The sequence below is a fragment of the Mustela nigripes genome, chromosome 3 (genome assembly GCF_022355385.1).
Source record: "Mustela nigripes isolate SB6536 chromosome 3, MUSNIG.SB6536, whole genome shotgun sequence".
Classification (NCBI taxonomy): Eukaryota; Metazoa; Chordata; class Mammalia; order Carnivora; family Mustelidae; genus Mustela; species Mustela nigripes.
The window spans coordinates 32,699,796-32,719,896 of NC_081559.1; the positions used below are offsets into that span (position 1 = coordinate 32,699,796).

The 20,101-nt window shown below is 43.6% G+C and overlaps 1 protein-coding gene across 2 annotated transcripts in view; it reads right to left on the bottom strand.

Annotated features, from left to right (window-relative positions):
• Window positions 1-1,639: 1,639 nt before the first annotated feature.
• WDFY1 (WD repeat and FYVE domain containing 1) overlaps window positions 1,640-20,101 on the bottom strand; it is a 43,380-nt gene continuing 24,918 nt past the window's right edge. For both annotated transcript variants that reach the window (XM_059393587.1, XM_059393588.1), the window contains 8 exons: window positions 19,095-19,245; window positions 17,344-17,456; window positions 15,434-15,560; window positions 14,056-14,161; window positions 8,394-8,495; window positions 6,703-6,833; window positions 5,749-5,857; window positions 1,640-5,003 (listed from right to left, as the gene is read on the bottom strand). In XM_059393587.1, the coding sequence (XP_059249570.1) occupies window positions 4,944-5,003; window positions 5,749-5,857; window positions 6,703-6,833; window positions 8,394-8,495; window positions 14,056-14,161; window positions 15,434-15,560; window positions 17,344-17,456; window positions 19,095-19,245 (899 nt within the window). In that variant the 3' untranslated portion in view covers window positions 1,640-4,943. The remainder of the gene's footprint in view (window positions 5,004-5,748; window positions 5,858-6,702; window positions 6,834-8,393; window positions 8,496-14,055; window positions 14,162-15,433; window positions 15,561-17,343; window positions 17,457-19,094; window positions 19,246-20,101) is intronic.

Here is a 20,101-nt window from a genome sequence, read left to right on the forward strand (position 1 = left end):
TCTTGGGCCCCACATCAGGCTCTTCCCTCAGTGCAGAGCCTACTTGATATTCTATTTCCCTCTGCCCTCTTGCTTGTGCCCTCTAAGAACTAAAAAAATCTTAAAAAAAAAAAAAAAAACAGAAGAAAAAATGATCTGCTTGGCAGATAGAATTCTTACAGTAAATTAATAAACTGGAATTCCACATGTTAAGACATTAAGAGGTGCCTTTTTATTCCCTAGTCAAAGGAAGAAAATTCAAGTGTTGGCAATAGGGTGAAGATTCTAGCAGTAAGAATAAAAAACTTAAAATATGCATATTCTTTGACCTAGTAATTCCCACGTTGAAGTATTTATCCTATGAAAATAATCGGAAAAGTGGGCAAAGATGAACATACAAGCATGCTGAATTTAGCATTTCTGAAAGTATTTTAATTAAAATTACATATATTCTAAAAATATATGGTCTAGTTTTAACATGTTATTTGTAAAATAACTGACAGTTGAGCCATGTAATAGAACAATGAGATACCGCGGTCCAACTAGGTGATGCGCGCGCGCACACACACACACACACACACACACACACACACAGAGGAACACGTACACACACACACCAACCTCAGTGGATCAGAACAACAAAGATTTATTGATCTCCCACGCAAAGTCCACTGCAGGTCCAGGGCAGTCAGGCTTCAGATCTTCTCTATCAACATGCACTTCTGTGTTCCCTGTGGGAAACCCAGCCATTAAACGCTTCTGCCCGCACTTCACTGACTAAAGCAAGTCACGTAGCCTCGCTGACCCTCAAAGCCCGCAGCACAGGTCCTGCTGTACACCGCTCGCATCCACAACTGTGAATGCTCCTGTGGAGCTCTATTTGTTGATGTGGGCAAAGGATCCATAGTACCTTGGCAGGGGTAAAAGTATGGCACCTTAACACTCTATCCAGAGGGGTCTTGTTACATATGCCTGCATGCATTTAACGAAAACACTGAAAGACAAACAGCCCAGGTTTAACAGTGTTTTCTCTGGGGGGTTCGGACAGAGGGCTTAAAGCACATCTTTTTAAAACTTTTTGGTATTATCTTTTTATTTTCACTTTTTAAACTACATATTGTTTTATTACATATTATTTACTAAATAAAGCTATATGTCTTTGAAGACACATAGTGAACTGCCATGCTGGTTTCTAAGAAATCAACTTCCTATCACTGAAGCAGAGGAATCAGCTCTCCTGGGTCAGAAGCACCCCGTGTTTATTCACAAGATGGAGCTGCTTGCTGATGTGGAGAACTAAGGCACGGATGCCGGTGTGTCCCCATGCACCTCGGGGAGCCTAGACATCCAGAGCAATTGGACTCTGGGCCTTCACAAACTTGGAGAGAGATGATAATACCTAACCCCGAGCCCTTACAGGAAACACCCATGACAAGCTAGCACGTGTATTATGGAGAAGGCAAGTGCTTTCAAGTCAGACTGACAGGATCTTCTTAGCTTCTCCTCTGTAAAACAGGGACAGGAACACCCCTGAAGTGTCTCCAGGATGGAACAGCAAAATGCTGGCAGAGCAGCAACATATTGTGCTAAATACAGGCTGGCTAGTATTACTGCCCTGGGTCCGTATCAAACATAACAAAAGCTAAATCAAGCAAGAGAGTAACAAGCAAGGAACATTTTATTATGTATATTCTCAAAAAAAAAAAAAAAAAAAAAAACCAAACCCACAAAAACAGAACCCACAAACAGGAGCAAAGAACAAAGTTTTCTAACTCTCTGGGATTCACTGGGGCACCATATCTTATAGAAACACAGCTAGTACAAGACAAAATGTACTAATTGACACTGCCCTCTGCTTCCCCAGTCAAAAAGGCTATAGAGTAAAACACTTTAAATTGTATTCTAATATAAACTCATTGCACAAGGAGTTACTATATAGTAAACTGCAGAAAATAGAGTAGGCATTCAATAATCTGCTCACAATTAACAATTAAGCAATAGACACTTGAATAAATAGAGCATGTATTACTTATTTGTTAAACCTCAGGTTTATAATGAGCAGATGGTTTATCATTAATAACTGGTTAACTGGTTCCTTACACTTTAGAAGACACCAGATCCAGTAACGGAAGTAGGAAGTAACTGAATGAAACCCAATTCAGAAAGTTATTTCCTTGGATCTGGGCCACCATGGAATTTATAACATATTTAGGCCAGTTTCAACAGTTTAAAAATGTAGGTACTAGTAAATTGAATTCTTTAGGGGAGAACCAAGTGACGTGTTCTAGAGAGCTATTTTTTGTTCATATCCTCCAGGCAGCAGGACAGAAAGTAGGACATTGTAAACAGAGATTTACAGTATAATGAATAATCTGTTTCCAGCTAATGCCATGGGGGTGTTTCTGTCATTTGCAGTTTAAAAAAAAAAAAAAAAAGGAGGGCAATTTGAGAATACGTCTCAAATGAAGAACTGACATTTCCTTATCACAGACATACTAGATCTAAAACACAAGGATCTTCTCTAACATTCTGTGCTTCTTAATCCCTAGTTATAGGAATTAGCGTGAGTATTCAGGAATGGAAAAACCATGAACTGTTACTTGAAGAGCTATTTTAAATGACCCGTTTAAGAGTAACACAGTCAAAATAAGGCAATAACTAGAAACCTAGTTGGATCTTCCTTCTGTGTCCGGTCAGCAGAACTGTGAAAATAATTTTTGCTAACCTCTATAAAAAATATTACCCATTTGCTCCCTAGTGTGCAGTAGAGACAAGACAAGCCTGCTATGTGTGTCCCTAAAATGAAAAGTGCTAATAGGCTCTGGTGGAGAGAAAAGTTAACTGAAACGTTCTTTCCTTTTGCCGATACCCCTCTCTAATTGTCCCTTACATAATGCCTTTCCTCTTTGATTTACATTAGCTTAATCCCTTAGGAGGTGCTCTCACAACCTTATATATTCTCCATAGAACACTGTGTTTTTTATTCAGTTTTTAAAATAAAAGAAGGTTGAAAGCTACAGCATGATATTGTGCTCAGTCTACCACAGACATTATAAAATCACATTTTACAGAAGTTAAAGGCAAACAAAAACCACAGTTCGGTACTTGTCAAAATGGCAAGAAACAGATCATATCCTATTTTCCTTTCAGGACTTCATGAAATCCCCAGGATAGCACCTTTGTATGAGCTGGACCATTAACTGAACAAGAGCTAACACTCGAAACTGCCCTGTAAGAGCCCATCCCTCTAGTTTCCTTCTGTCTTAGTATCATACATTTTGCAAAGAGCTCACAAAAAGTTTTAAAAAAGCAAACACCTTTTCAGGTGATAGAACACAAAAATCATATGGAGCAACAAAACCCTTCAGTCTTATTTGTGAAAGCAAGTCAATTTTTAATGCAGACTATTCTAAATAATGAGGTACCTGATCTCCTTTCCCTATTATGTGTGTCACTTGGCCAGTAAGACATCTTAACTACCTGTCTTCAATATTACAGTCCCTCTCAGCTGTTAAAAAAAAAAGATTTAATCCCTTCCTCATATCACAGCAAACCACCATGCTGTCTTGATAGGATGGATCCCAACACAGTGACGCAGTATTGAGTTTTTAATCAATATCCACTAGAAGACTAACAAAAATACTGTTGCTGTCTATTTAAAATTTGTCTTTAAGAAAAGTAGGCCTCTCTCCACTCATCTGCATAGCCCTAAAGTAATAGGTACTGTACTATTGTTAAAAACAATCAAAGAAATAAATATTGGAATATTAAAAGACAGGCTCTCCCTTTCCCTCTCTCTTCCCCATCCTGATACTAAGTGGCCAAAAACTTTTAAAATGCCATTTGATACAAGAGAATTCTCTAGTTGCTATGAAAGCAATTTACAAGTTAGGAATTACTGTGCAGGACCTGGTTAACAATTCCTGCTCTGGGTTAGTAATTTCCTTCTATGAGATGCTGATAATATTCCTTACAACGAAAAGTCAACATAGTTTAAAAAGCTTTGGAGTTCTTTTCTGAGGTGTATTATTATTAAACTGCCACAGTATCGCAGGGGCCCATCTTGGGACTAGAAATAGAATGTGTCTTTTTAGGAGGACTGGGCTGTTCCATGGAGCAGATGATCATCTCCCTTCATCGTCATGCTGCTGGCAGGGCTGTTTTTCCATTTTCCGAGAGTCGTTACTGACAGCATATCAGGCGGCTTGTGTGACTCCCACATTAACAGCACCATTAAAAACATTTTGTCTTCAGGGCACATTTGGGGGAAAGGGAAGGATGTGGGCTGCCTAGGTTAATACAGAAATTGCACAGCTCACTTGGTAACAACGGGGAAGGTTGGCACACCGGCTGGCTGGGAAGAGGAAACGGAGCGCTCCCGACACCGAGTGCAGGTAAGGGTGCTACCTGGCGAGAACAGAGATCTTTAAGAAGAATCACTACGTGCAGAGAATATTCACATACTGCCAGTGAGGAAGGAGAGATCTCTGGGTTCTTGGGGTCCTCCTGCACCCCTCAAGAGGGAGACAGCAAGTCCTCCTCTCCTAATCCCTGCTCTAACAACAGAGCCACAGGAGCCCGTGGAGGGCCGGCAAGTCTTACGGGAAGGGTGTTTGCACTTGGAGCTGCTTAAACGCTTTTGTTCAATGGTTTTTCCTCTAAAACTCTCATTTGCCGAATGACTCCTTCAGCACACGTGAGCTCACGGCTCATGAGGAAGTCTCACTGAAGTCATTCCTTTCCTCAGGGAACCACAAAAGATGAACTTTTTTTCCATATTTGTCCCTACAGGTAGTTCCGCAAAGGCCCCCAAACACACCTTACATTTTTTTCTCTTTAAAAATGTTGCTTTGTTTTTTAGTGGCTACTATCCATTCACGTGACCGTGACCACGGAGCCATGGGGAAGGGCTGTGTTGGTGAAGGGTGCCGCGGGGAAGGTGCAGACCTTGACCAGCTCCTGGATCAACGTGGAGCAAAGCCAGTTGCCAGACTGCAGCCCACCACAGGCGTCATGTCCCATATCTGCAAGAGAAAGAACATGCTAGAGAAAGCTGCGCTCATCACAGGGCCCAGAAACAGAGCTCACACCAAACAGTTATTAACCTGGAAAAGGGGAAACTCAATCTGTCATTCTTTCACTACAAAACCTTCTCAAGATCTATAGATGAAACCCCTCAGTGCACTAAAATTTGAAAAAAGCTTGTGTTGAGATCCGAAAATAACATAATAATGATGTTTTATTATAAATCTAATTTCACTTTTTAATAAAAAGCCCATTGGGAAAATTCCCTATTTTTTTTTTTTTTTAAAAGATTATGAAATAAAGTGTGTCATGGTTTCACAGCTCTGGAGTGGTAATCAGTATGAAACACTGGCTTTTAGTTTCTGTGTTAGTGACCTGAGGGATCTAGTGAAAGAACATCTGGTTATTTCCTACAACTAGGAAACCTGTCTGGGCCAAGGGGAACACCAGCTGGGGAAGGATGACCAAGCAGAGGGGCTGGCTAAGCCCTGACTGACTGGGGAGGCCAGAAACGCCCCCGGAAGGAGGGGCCACTGCACGCGGGACACTCGCAACCATGCAGTTTGTTCCTCAGGGTTGCACGGCTGCTACCGGCTGCACGGCTACAGGGTGCATGCCTGCTCATGAAAAGGGAAGGCAAGCCCACTGACGAGAGAGTGAAACCAGCCCAGCAGCTATCTGTCCACAGCACAGCCACTGAGCACTCCACACACAGACGCTCCTTGGGACACTTGAGCAGGCTACCTTTACGACGCGGTCGGTCCCACAGGTCACCATCAGTCCCCGAGCAATGTCCATGGACATGTGGGAAATGTTATGTTTTCCTTCATGAAAGGTTGCTAGAGAAGTCCGACTAACAAAGAGAAGAGAGAAAAGAGACCGCTGAAAGCTCACCTGTTTCCAGAGCTAAGGGAAGAGGTTTTTGTTGCAACGTAACAATGATAGTGTTAAAATTTATTCCTAAAAATGTGGCTACAGTTCGGAAAACTGTTTATAATTAGAGGACAAAAGGCAGGATAAGCTGACGATTATTTTACATAAGGTCTGACAAAACTCTCCAGATAACTGATTTTATTTTTTTAGTGGAAAGGCTAGTATACTCCTAGACATAGAACGAGGGCCTTAACTGTGCAGAGGAACTGCACGACGGGAGATCCTACCCCGTGGACAAGACTGTCATAGGGAGGCGGCAGGCCCCTGAAGACTCTGGGTCCTCCAGGAGCAGCTTGGGGCACTGGATCTCACTCTGCTCCTGCACCCAAACCCCGGCCTCGTCACGAGCACACAGGGACTGACCCCAGTGATGCTGACTAGCCTTTCCACTTGGGCCTTGGCCAAGGTCTGCCAATGTAGCACTTTCTAAGATGATTCAAAGAGAAGGCAAAGGAAACGAAATTCCCAGACCCATGCAAGCCAGGGTTGGGACACTGGAGGGACAGCAACCTCTGCCACCACACTGGTGTGTGCTGGCCTTGACCCGGAAGGGCCTCAGGGATGTCCCGCCGCTCAGCAGCCCCACTCGTCTGAGCAACACTATGCCTCAGAGTGCTGGGGAGAAACTTGTCTAAGGTCATACAGCGAGGACAGAACGCCCTCCCCAGGAACGTTTAGGGAGCTGGGAAGAGACGAACGGAGGGCATCATTTCTCAGTCCTCCCCCTGCAGGTGCCTAGTAAGACGGAGACCCACAAACACTCACTCCTCGTCCTTGATGGAGTCGTAGCAGGAGTCGCACACCCGGACCTGGAACTCGAAGCCCATGACAGGGTAGCTGGAGCGCTTGCTGCTGCACTTCCCACACACCGCCTGCCCACATTTCCGGCAATGATGCTTCAGGACCACCGGAGGGAGGAAAAGGAGGAGTTTAACTTTCGCTCCTGTTCCGCTTCAGGGCAGGAGGGTGGGAGTGGGGAAGATTCGCCCTGAATTATAATTGCCCTGTTCAACGTACCGTACCATTAACACAATGGGCAGACAGTGTCAACATTGGTCAAGGATTTCCAAAGATCCTTGTTTTATTGGTCAAATACTGCTTTTTATTCATTCATATTATCTGTCTAGAGGTCCACAAACAACACTATTAAAACCAACTTCAAGTTCATTTAGGAGCTTAAATGACTAGAGGTTTCAGGAAAAAAAAAAATCTATTCCTATGTCAGAGAAAAGGTTTCAAATAAAGTAATATGACCTCATTAAGAAATAAATATTCATAATCATGTTTTACCATCTCTTTTAATCCTTCAAACTGTGATTCTGGAAATAAGCTTTACGAACATTCAGAACAGTCCGGTTATTAATTGTGTCATATTTTTTTACCACTAAAAATTTAGTAACCCATACCTTTCCTCTCTCTTCTAGTAGTTAATTTGTAAGATGGAAATTAATGTCTTTACGTTTAGAGGTAGGGATTATCTCGCCCACCAATTACAACGCACTAGTTACCAGCAGACATGCATTGCAGGAAGCAGTCTAACCATGGAACTCAGAACTCGAGTTCCATTTCTGAGCATCAGAATGTTATAGGAATGCTAAGATCACCCCTGCACTGCCTGCCAGTCTCATAGCAGACCTTGTGGGGAGTAGCTCTGTAAGTGACACTAAAGAAAGTTTATTAACACACACAAACTTTAGGCCAATCCCTCACAGAGGCACAAAGAAATAAAATCAGCATTCTTCATTACTTACCTGCATCAATTCATAATGAATTCATATTCAATCTGAGTGGACTACCTTCAAGGTTGCTGTAGAAATATGTTTTTTGTAGAACTTTAGAATTACATGAATACCTAGTGATAAGGGAGTCTTTGAAATCTATAGGCTATTTGGGACATGTTTCTCTTATCCAAAAAAAAAAAAAAAAAAAAAAAGGAGAGAGAGAGAGTGTACCAGAAACATGCTTAATAAAAATGTTCCAGGTACACCAGGCACCCTTATATGGAACAATCTGTGAATAATTTAAAATTCTTAAGTGTCACAGTACTCCAGTGAGGGCCAAATTGTTACATTTTTAACAAACAGTGAAAGCGTAAGGTTTACAACCACATGACCTGCTTCATTCTCATTCTGAGCGTGGTTAGCACGGAACACTGACTTGAACAAGCCACACTCCTAGACTGAAGGATCTTTCATGTATTTGCAAATAGGCTCTCAGTGTTTTCCGTGCATCCATGCTTTTCCAACACTGGACAAGTGACGGAACACTTGGGTAATAATCTTGCTGCACCGGGAGAGCCCCACTCATGGTCTGTTACACAGAGATCGTGATCTCAGAAATGCAGGAGTTCACAGCACTTACAGAATAAAGTATGATTGCAAACAAAATGACAAATTAGTACCACAAAGAACAAGATACATGATTAATCCAGTAAGAGTTCAACACTGGCTACTCACCTGTCTCAACCCCAGTGTCTTTGTATCCCACATCTGCTTTATATTCCAGAAAAAGGGCTGCTCGCATTTCTGGCAAGAATCACTCTCTAACCACTGAGGAGCCTGGGGGAGAAGAAAGTCAAAGCCATCATTGGAACATCTCCTTGTTTATTAGGATTTCTCAGGGTTAATACCACAGTGTCAGACCTTGCTGGGTTGTTAGCATTTTTTTAAAAACTTCCTCATTTTAGCTTTTGTCATATTCAATATTAAGTATTTTCCATAATATCTATCATTTTAGCAATGTTGACAAGATTGTTCCATTTTTGGGGCATCTCGGTGGTTCAGTGGGTTAAGGCCTCTGCCTTTGGCTCAGTCATGATCCCAGAGTTGTGGGATTGAGCCCCGCATCAGGCTCTCTGCTCAGCGGGGAGCTTCCCCCTCTCTCTATGCCTGCCTCTCTGCCTACTTGTGATCTCTGTCTGTCGAATAAATTAAAAAAAATAAAAAGATTGTTCCATTTTTAATGTATATACACAGGAAGGAGTAATTCAGTTTTCACTGTGAACTCCTAAGGGTTGTCTTCATGTAGAGACATGTGACAGATATTGTGACAGATATTGTTTAATATCTATATCCAGTTGAGTGAAAGCCCCTTTCTTACAGAATCTAGTGAACTACCACTTGGGAAGTCTTGCGAGGTCACAGGGTGGCCAACAGGAGCATTCTTCCAGGTATATCTTGTGTCAGACAGATTTGCCCCCCCCACCCCCACCCCGCCTGCCCCCAGCTCCTGGGAGCTCCTGTGTCTCACACCACCCTCAGACCTCTGCTCCAGCACTGGCCTCTCTGTGCTGTCATCCCTTCTGCCCATTTCCTTTCTGCCACTAACCTGTTATTCACCGGGCTCACCCATCTTTGTGTAGGGACAGCCTGTCACAGACTAGGTTCCTGATGAATTTTTATTAAAAGAGGATGACTAAAGTCTCAGCATTACTTTAAAAAGAGCTGAGAAAATATTTCTCTAAACAAACCATTACAAATTGTACCCGATTAGGGGCACCTGGGTGGCTCAGTTAGTTAAGCATCTGCCTTGGGCTCAGGTCATGATCTCAGGGTCCTGGGATCCAGCCCCACGTCATTCAATGGGGAGTCTGCTTCTATCGCTCCCCCACTCCTGCTTTCTCTCTCTCTCCCTCAAATAAATAAAATCTTTAAAAAAAAAAAAAACCCAAAAACCAAATTGTACCCTATTACAAGATGAAACCATTCAAAGTTACTATTCAACCTCAATCACTTATCATTCTATAGGTGCACAGACAGAAAAACAAGCATTTGTATCAATTAAACCAAAGACTATGACAAAATAATCCTTTTTTGATCTTGAAATCGGGACACAAAAGGAAAATATCCGCGGTAAGGGGAGACAATGCTGGGAGAGCACACACACCGCATCACACCGACCCTTCTAACACAGGCAGGAGAGACAGAGGGCTTTCAACACTCAAACCCGGACTTCTGGGGGCTTCAAGCACCGGTGCCCTTACTTCCTTATTTTGCTTCCTATTGCATCAGAACTTTTGGCTTTCCTACTTCTTATTTTAGCGATGTCACCAGAAAGATTTCTACACATGACAGCCATGACAAAGGGGCTTCTTGGTGGGGGGCAGGGGGAACACTCACAAATCGCAGGAAATGTGCTGAGACAGAAGAGAGATCCCTTTCAACAACGGAGGCGTGCTGGCAGGACGGACAGAGCAACAGGGACGGGCACCTCGGCGAGGAAGAGCACCGTCCGGCTGCAGAACCACCTCTGCTTCTGTGGTCCGTGGAAGGCGGATGGAGGTCTGGGAACAGTGCTTGAGCACCCCGGCCCCCACGGAGGGCCCTGCCGCCAGCGGCACAGGGGAGGGCACGCAGGGGCCATGGCCTGGTCTCATGGCTGGGACCCCCCCCCCCCCGGCCGGATGCCCACAGCAGCACACGCACGTGCAACAGAGCACGAGACGTGTTCAGGGCGTGAGGAAGGTGTGAGTGAACCCTGGTGAAGTGCTCACAGGGCGCCCGGTAAGTGAAGCGTCACGCACGTGCCGGCCGGGTGCGGAGATCGGCTGTGCCTTATTTCTCCCAATTCTCCACACAACCACAGGGCACACAGGCAACACTGTCCTCACTGTGCCGCAGACGAACCGGGGCTCTGACCCGGGGAGACGCAGTGGCCGCAGCCTGAGCCCCGGTGCCTGTCGGCCACACTCCACACAGCTGCCACACGTGGGCCTCTGCTGGGGGTGCCTGTGAGGTCTCCACCCGTGGCTCTGGGGTGGCACCGCCAACGGAACCGGGTCCCTGCCCTCAGGAGCGTCGCTCTGTCTAGGGGTTTTGGAAAGAATATTACTTCGCTGAGCTGCAGGAGAGAGCGGCTCGAAGGAAGAAGGGGAAGCCTGAAGTAGTCTGAGGTAACAAACCAAAAACATCAGAAAGAAACGGGCTTTCTGGAACAGTTTACTGCAAGAAATACCCGTCACTGCTATGCTCTAGGCTGTCAGGAAGCAGCAGAGGAAAAACTCTTCTCCTAAGAAGAGCAAAAGGGAATATTACTCAGGAATTCTGCTCAAAGATGACACAAGAATAGTCCCTTGCACCACCATCACCGGCTGGGCAAGAATGCACACTGTACTAACGTATACCACACACACTAATGCATGCCATCACACACCCTGGGATCTACTAGTTTAAAAGTTCTCTTTTAAAGAGGATCCATTCTAATGATTACTTGCTCATTTATATTTCATGCCTATCTCCAAAAAGGAGCCCTTCTAATTATGATCTGGCAGGGAAACAACTGCCCCAATCAGCATCTCCAGGTGACTCAGAAAGAAATTCCAAGCAAGCACTGTGGGCCTAGAGAATCTAGGACTAATTCTCTATGCCTTTGCCTAAGGAAGTCCTACAAATTGTACAAACCCTAACTCAGAGCCAGAACCTTATAGATCACAGACTATTTCCCTTTGTGCCATACTAAGCTGCTTTAAAAAAAAAATACTAAAAATAATGCATTTTTAAAAGATTTATTGATTTACTTTAGAGAAAGACAGATATAGTGCATGGGGGAGGGGCAGAGGGAGAGGGAGAGAAAATCTCAAGCAGATTCCATACTAAGTATGGACCCTAATGTGGGGCTTGATCTCAGAACGCTGGCATCATGACCTGAGCTGAAACCCAGGTGCCTGAATAATGCATCTTTTTGACATAATTTGGTTCCCCACCAACATTGTCAACTACTGGGAGAGAAGCTAGTCGAGCGCGATGTGCTACCAGCCAGCACGCAAGTGATCCTGGGTAATCTTCCATAAACAATTAAAGAGAGAACCACCTACACAGGAAGTGGCCTGAGTGATGGCACTGTATTTTCTTTCCCTAGACATACAGATAAACTCGATAATTGTGTAATCTTGAAGGGGAGGTGGAATCGTGCTTTATTTTGTCATTCTTTCCTAAAAGAATTTACTAAGGATAAGAACAGTGGATTGAAATCCAAGTGGGTAAGCCCTTAGGGGAACCACCAGCCACACTGGCCCCAGGGGGTACCTTCCCACGTGAACCAGGGAACACAGCTTCTGCGTTAGCTGTGTTCTCAACAAAATCAAAACAAAGAGACCAAGAGCTCAGGAAACCGAACAGTGTACTAGTTGTTCTTGACACCTGAATCTAGCAGCTATTGTAAAACACAGCTACAGTAAATCTTTGTAAGCAAAGTGTCCATAATTAATATTAAGCCAATGTTATATGATTTAATGAATTACCTTAAGACTTACCAAAATATCTTGCTGCACACAGGTAATCCAGATTTCCTACAGTTATCTCATCTTACAAAGTAACTAGAAAAGCTAGTGATCATTACTTCTCCACATATGGACTTCATTTTATTATTTATGTATAGGTTAGTGTATTTCCTTCATGAGATTACCAGCCTACAAAAAGCAGGCAAGAATCTGCGTAATGAGCATAAAACCTGAAAATGAGTAATGTCGCCTTGATTACTATTTCTGTGGTATGCCTAAGATGCAGGTTTATTTGGTGAAAACGAGACTCCCAAGTAATCAGGAGGCCCCACAAAGCAGACGGGTGCAGAGTGGGGTGGAAACAGTGCACCCATGCCCAGAGTCTGCTTCGAGGGGCACACGGGGCCTCTGCAGGACCTTGGTGACGTCACACAGCCCGTGTGTAGTGCCATGCAGTGCCACAATCCTCTATGAGGCAGATGCACCTGCCTCCAGACCTATGAGCCACCCTGTAGGGGCTCAGAAGATGTCTGAAGTTCAACTGTAAGCCCTCATTCCTCACACTCTAAAATCTCTTCTGAGGCCACAAAGAGGCAACTCTTCTGCTATTTACATCCCAGGTTGGAAAAGACAGATAATAACCATGCTGGCAGACATGAGAATGGAAATCCTGCCTGGAAGTCAGCTGACACCATCTATAAAAAGCCTTAAGACATCTCCTTGTCCCAGAGGTCTATTTTCAGAAATCTGTCTGAAATAAATGAACAATCACACAATGACAAGGTCAAGAATGTTCACTGCAGCATTATGTAAAAGAGAAAAAACGACCAAGTTGCCCATGGATAAGAGAACAGACTGGTGGCTGCTAGAGGAGAAGTATGGAGGTGGGGGAAAGGAGTGAAGGGGTCAAAAGGGGACCCAAGAATCTGGGGGTCTAAGGGCCTACCCACTTAGATTTCAATCCACTACTCTTACCCTTGATAAATTTTTTTAGAAAAAAAAAAAAAAAAGTTGCAAACTAAAAGCAAGATTCCCACCGTCAAGATTACACGGTTATGGAGTGCACGTTCTTCAATACAAGAAATTAAAGTTTTGAAATGATGGGTGGTGCTGGATGCTAACCGGGCTCACCGTGGGATTACGGTCCAATACCTAAGAATGCCGAATTGCTATTTTCATACCTGAAGTTCACATAAAGATATATGTCAATTATTTCTCAATTTAAAAGAAGATGGCGAGGTTGTTTAGATAATCAGTGAATCTGCCTCAAGAATTAGAAGAGGTTTTAGAAATTGTGTCATTGAACGATCCTACTTGAAGGAGAGTGGAACTGACACTCAGAGAGACAATGACATTCCTCTGAACAAGGTTTCACAACTAGTTAGTGGCCCCAGCAAATTAGAACACAGGTCTCCTAAAAAGAACAATTATGTCAACATGTGCTCACTGGAAAATAAAGCAGAGGTCAGAGATATTCTTTCCCAGGAAAACATGAGGCTCCTGGCAAGGTCCCAGGCACTAGTCACAGCAAGCATCCCAGAGCATCGGGGAATAGGGATGCCATGGGGCCGCCACAGTGCTTCCTGGGGCTGCACACCGTGCACCTCAGGCAACACGGGGAATGGTCTCGGGCGTGTTCTCAGTGCACGTCTGCAGACTGAAAGCAGCCCACATCCTCAATCTGTGGGCAAGGCCTGTCACTGCGGAAACTCTCACGTGGGGAGAGGACAAGGGACAAACTGACAGGCAGGACCTTGTCAGATAATAATCAGTAAGTACAAGGGAGAGGGGCTGGGGCTGTCTGTGACCTGGTCAGCATTGAGAGCCCGCAGGGTGGGAAGCCCAGAAGCCAGGTCCTCGGGGACCTCTCCACATCAGCCTCGCCCTGCTCCTTCTCTTACCTCCTCTCTGCTAACGTCCATGTTCCACACTGCAATCCCACCATCCGAGGAACAGGAGACCAGCTGCCTTGTGAGCTGAAGGTAACACAGCGACTGCACTCTGTCACTGTAAACAACACACATCGGTCACTTGTCTTAATGTGGAGAAACATTTATGTCAATGATAAAATGACAATTTGGTATAATTTCCTAGCTTCTAGTCTAAACTTGGATCAGCGTTCTGTAACTTATTACACAGCATAGTCGCTTCTATGAAATAAAAACTACTTTCAAGTCAGTCCCTCAGAACTGCAGGCCACAGATAGGACGATGGCTCTGTTTTCAGGACCAGTCGCTGTAGTCCATGCCTTTTCAGGTATACGAGACTCACCTACCTGCTCATAACAAAGAACAAAGGAGGGGTGACTCCCTTACTGGGACACAACCCATAAGAATAGGTGATGAGACGCCAGAGACAACTGACACACACACTTGCCCGTGCGCTCACTCGTGCACACACATGCACACACAATGATGGAACGAAATCTGCCTCCTTCCCATGTGCTTGTCAGACTCCTTTCTGGATCCCCTACAAAGCAATCTCCTGCCCTGCAGACTTGTGTGAAGCATCTTTCCTGGGGCACCTGAGGGGCTTGGTCAGTTAAGACTCTGCCTTCGGCTCAGGTCATGATCCCAGGATCCTGGGATCAAGCCTCGCATCAGGCTCCCTGCTCAGCAGGCAATCTGCCTCTCTCTCTCCCCGCCTCTGCCTCTCCTCCTGCTTCTGCACGCTCTCTCAATCTCTCTCTGTCTAATAAATAAAGAAAATCTAAAAAAAAAAAAAAGAATCTTTCCTTGGCTAATTTTCAATGTGATTCTGCTTACGGTAAGCAGCAACAGGCTAACCAATGGGGAGGAAAGGCCAGTGCCCCTTCCCTCTCAAAACCAGAAGGCAAGAGCCTGGGTATTACACTGTCCTAGCTCAGCTGACTGTGTCAAACCACACCCACATGTGACATTTCAGAATAAAAGAACAAATAGGGCCTCCAGTTCAAGACAGGCTCAGCACGGCATTCCACGCCATCTTCCACGGTCAAAGTCTCACCGGAACCTCCTCAACAGCCCCCCCCAGCAGGTAGCTCAACAGGGTGACTCCTCGGGAGAGGCAGGTGGCAAGTGCTCTTTGGACTAAGAAGGAAGACGACCCTGGGCTCTGTTTTTGTTCTACAACATCAGTCAGTCAGGACTCACAGAAGAGCACTTAAAAGGGACTGAGTGAGCCCCAGTAAGTGGCTGTCTTAACAGATGGGGTTTGAGAAAGCAGGAGCAGACTACGAAAGCTGCCCTCCCGCCCCCGCAGACTCTGATTCTGTCCCCACCCCCACAAACAGTCACGCACTGATGGCCTTGCAGCAAGAGCGTGCGGCCTTTCCGTCCCCCGATGTCCCACATGATGATGCTGTTGTCAGAGGCTCCTGAGAAGAGTAACCGCTGAATAGGGTCCCACCAGAGGCAGGCGATGCTTCCTACAGGGCAGAGAGAGGGCGAGGTTAGGTACAGCCTTCCAGCTGCACAGCTGGACTGAACAAGGACCAGCTGAGCCCCGAAGTCAAAACGTCTCTTTGCTGTGTGAAAGGTCATTCAATACTTGATCATGAGTTGCTGAGAAGACAGAACACATCCATCCCCCAGACTTGTAAGATAATGATCTTTGGTTGGACATCAAACTACTTTGGACACAAAGATGTTCAAAGAAATATTTTTCATTCTGTATCAAAAAAAATTATACAATAGCCATATACATATATATATATATACACACACACACACATATGTATGTATATATATATAAAAACCTAACGCTATTTAATGAGAAAAGACAGTGAAGATTATTGTGGTCAACCTGGGTAATCTAAAAATCTAGATTATTCCAGGTCTCCAACCTTGCAGATGTTTTACCTTACGATGCATGTTTAAGAAAATTAAATTGAGGGTCTCAGAAAAAAAATAGTCTGTAGGTGTACCACACAATTATGCCAAAGAATTTACGTAAAAAAGTCCAAACTTCACAATTTACATTCTCTGTTGGGCGAACTTATCAGATTCAATATCCTTGGGAAATCTTTCTTTCTACAGCTCTCTAATCTATTTCTCTCTCAACAGATTTCTCTCTTCATTATTCTACTGATTACTGCCTATCTTGAAAAATTATTAATAAACTTAATAAAACAGAACCCATCACACAAGTTAATAATATTTTTGGTGGTTATAGAGAAAACTGATGAAATCATATTCAAAAGCAAACAGTAACTAGTTTCTCACAGAAACTTAACGTACGTGAAAAGAAAAGTGTTCTGCAAAACTGCCTTCAGGGAACAATTATGCATAAATTTAAGCCTGTGCTCATACACTTCAGCGAGAGGCCTTACAGCAGATAAACATGGGGCTTTGCTATAAACACCATGAAGCAGTTACCAGAACCCGGTCTGTCCTTAGCAACACAGAATACTTGTGAGCCTGGGGATCATGAGATCATTAGTCATGAACACAAGTGGTTTCCTCAGGGGCTGTGCTTTCCTGCCCAAATACATTCTAACGTGCTGTTCTCCTCTCTCCCCTTTGCTCAAAAAGGTCCCTGATCTGACACACTCGATTTCACCCAAACAGATCAGCTAGGAAGCACAGTGTACATTCAACTTGTTATACTAAAAACACTGTTTTCAAAAACAAGTTCATCATTAACTTTTTGAACAAATCCCCAATTCTTCGATCTAAACCAAACAGTGGCAAAACTTCTAATTTGTTACCCAATACAGCCAAATGAGTTTTAAAACCCTTCCACAGAACCTGGCCAACTGCGCTGGAAAAAGAGTAAAATTCCACCCATTCTTTCCCCTCAGTCCCTAACTGAGCAGAGGCAGAACCAGCCCAGACATTTCTCCTAACTGTATTGCTCTATCAGGTCTTGTTCGGTATCCCAGAAAGCGAACCCCACCTCAAAAAAATCTTCTAAAGTTCTCACCACTTACAAGAAATTTTCAAAGACCTTCTGAAAATAACTTAAAAAGGCAAACAAAAAGAAAGTATTACCCCCATGAGCAATCTGGAAAGGATTTTGATGACATGAAACCCAGCTCAACACCCTATCTTCACTTCGCTTTCAGTCTTTCAGATCCAAATCCCACATCTGGCCAATCAAACTGAAACTGACAGGTCAGAAGAGTGGATCATTCACCAAGCTGCAGGGCTGAGAACTGAGTCTGGATGCCCAAATTAGGAGAAAAACCTGTGGGTGATCACAAAGCCTACCTTCATGACCTTTGAGGGTCGTAATGACTGAACAGGAGCTCTGTTCCAGCTTCAGAAGTGTGATCTGTCCGGAATAATCACCAACAAAAGCATACTGAGTATCAAAATCATATCTGTAGAGAAGCAGTCAAGGATATGCAACATAATCCATCTAGAAGTCATCAAACAGAAAAACGTGCATTTTAAAAACCTAAGCATAAAACTATGAGACAGGAAGTACTCAAATGAAATTCAGGCATTATGTACATATTTAAGAAAACAAGCTTTCAAGCTGGTAAATTTTCTTGGGAAAATTAACATTCGTTCATTTAACAAGAATTCACGGAGTACCTACAACTATTGTAATCAATGCCCTAGGAATTAGGAGTTAAAAAGATTAAGGAGTGACAGAGAAGTGAGACATGAAAACAAGTAATTATAATCGAATTATAACAGAGTTTAAAAAAGTAGGATAACAGTGAAAACAGCAAAAAAGAATTGGAACAAAATTGCTTTTTGTGAACGATCTCTGGAGATAATATAAAACTGATAGCAAATATGACATGCGCACCCATCTTTCTTTGGCCTAGATGATGCAGCTTTAAATGAAAAGCATGGTTTATTTTAAATTGCTGTGGAGAGTTTAATCATCCAAAAGACAGCTATGTGGGGCAGTGGTAAATTTAAATTTGAAAAATATACTAACTATTGATAACAACTCATTACTTTCTAAGTCACTTAATGGGCATAGATAGACCTTTATGGCCAGTGGCAGTGTAAACACATCAGGATAACCCCTGCTTTGATTCCAAGACACAGGTCAAAAGGAACAACACAGGCTGGGCCATGACTCTGTGATTCTGTGCCATTTTCTATCAGTCCATATGAAAAGCCCAGCACATAACAGAAACACTTAATTAGCAAATTAAATATCTGAGTATTTTTCCCTTATTTGATTCTGATTCTGATTTCCCTTATTTGATTCTGTTTTAATGCTTACTTTAAATATCTCATGCTGTGCATTGATTTGTAGCAAACATTTTTTTATAGAGGTTTGCAATGGAAAAAAAAAAAAAAAAGAATTTACTATGCCAGACAACCAACTCTAAAAGAAACTAATGTGGGGCATCCACCTGTTGACAGCCTTGATCTTGCTGTCACTAAGATACATAGCTACCATGAGAAGTCCCTAGCAAGGGCAAATTCTACATGAAACAAATTCCATACAGTGGTAGAAAACTGTGAAAGCAGCAATTTATTAACATTCTGGGGGATCCTGAGGCACTTCTGAGAATATGGAAAGGATTATGAACCCTCTCCACACATCCACACAAACTATGAAACTCCTATAAGCCCATTTATGAACCCTAGGGTCACAAATCCTTACTATATTCTCTTTCAGAACCTGCCAATAAGCAAATAAAAGATCGGTTCCTTTCTATCTTTATTCAACAAAAAAGTCTTTTCTTTTACCTTGAAATGCAAAGGAATAGGGGGTGGGGGTTTGCATTAATGAGATTTAGGTTTCCAAGAATTTGTATTAAGAATGGATAGTACCTCCCAATAAGAACAGTAATTCACCTAATTCTTATTTTTAATACACCAATTTTATACCAAAGCAAAGCGGATACGGGAAGTCTTGCATTTCAAGTGAAATACACAGGAGTCACTCGGTCTTTGAATCTCAACGGACAGGTTATGAGCATACTCAAAGCCAACTACTGAGCCGAGGAGGTGCTGGGCAGGAGGAGGTCCAGCCCTTGGAAGGATACTGTAAGCACGAAGCCCAGGAGGTGAAGAAATGCCTCCCCAGCATGTTGCCACTGCGGGTGCACATCCAGCTGACACACTTGTCGTGGCCGGTGCTGATGACCCACTCGGCGGCCAGGCTGAAGATGATCGCAGACACCCGGTTCTGATGAGCTGCAGGGACAGAAAGGGAAGTCGGCACCCTTCGTGAAGGAACAGGACCTTCTGGATCAGAACCGAGCCCCACCTTCTCCAGCTGTTCAGCCGGGAGATTCAGTCTGAACAGAGGTACCAGGGAAACACCTGTGCGCTGAGAGCAGCGTTCAGCTAACTGCCCTAACCCACCTCACCAACAGGCTTTCCACGGCCCAGCCACCCTGTCTCCCCACCTGATGGACAATCGTGAGCTGCAGGTTACTAAAGACTGATGCTCAAGGGGGATTCCAATAACGCATCAAAGAGCAGACCTTTTTTCCCCTTTTTCTGTACTCGAGAACATTTTTACTTTGCTAGTACTATCAATAAGGTCCATATGGAAGGAGGTAGTATTTTCTTAAAGGAGCAATGTGTTTCTATAGCCTATCACTTCAGTACTTTGACCTTTTAGAAAACACTGGCATTGTAAGGGTGCCTGGGTGGCTCAGTTGGTTAAGCAACTGACTCTTGGTCTTGGCTCAGGTCGTGATCTCAGGGTAGTGAGATGGAGCCCAGGTTGGGGAAGTGAGAGGTCTGCTTCTCTCCCTCGGCACGCCCCACCCCATGGCCCCAAACCCTGCTCAGGCACTGCTCTGAAATAAATGAATCTTAAAAAAAGAAAAGAAAAAGAAAATACCAGAACTGTAAACAAGAGAACTTAAATTTTCTGAAGTTAAAAAAAATATAGTGTAAGCATTTTGTTTCTGGAATAATTTTTTGCTTGTGTAACTTTTTATTATTTATAAAAACAAAGTACTTATAGAGTACTGTATTCCAAAATAATAGCTGAGAATGAGGAAAGTATTCTATTACTCCTGAAATGTTACATTTCCAG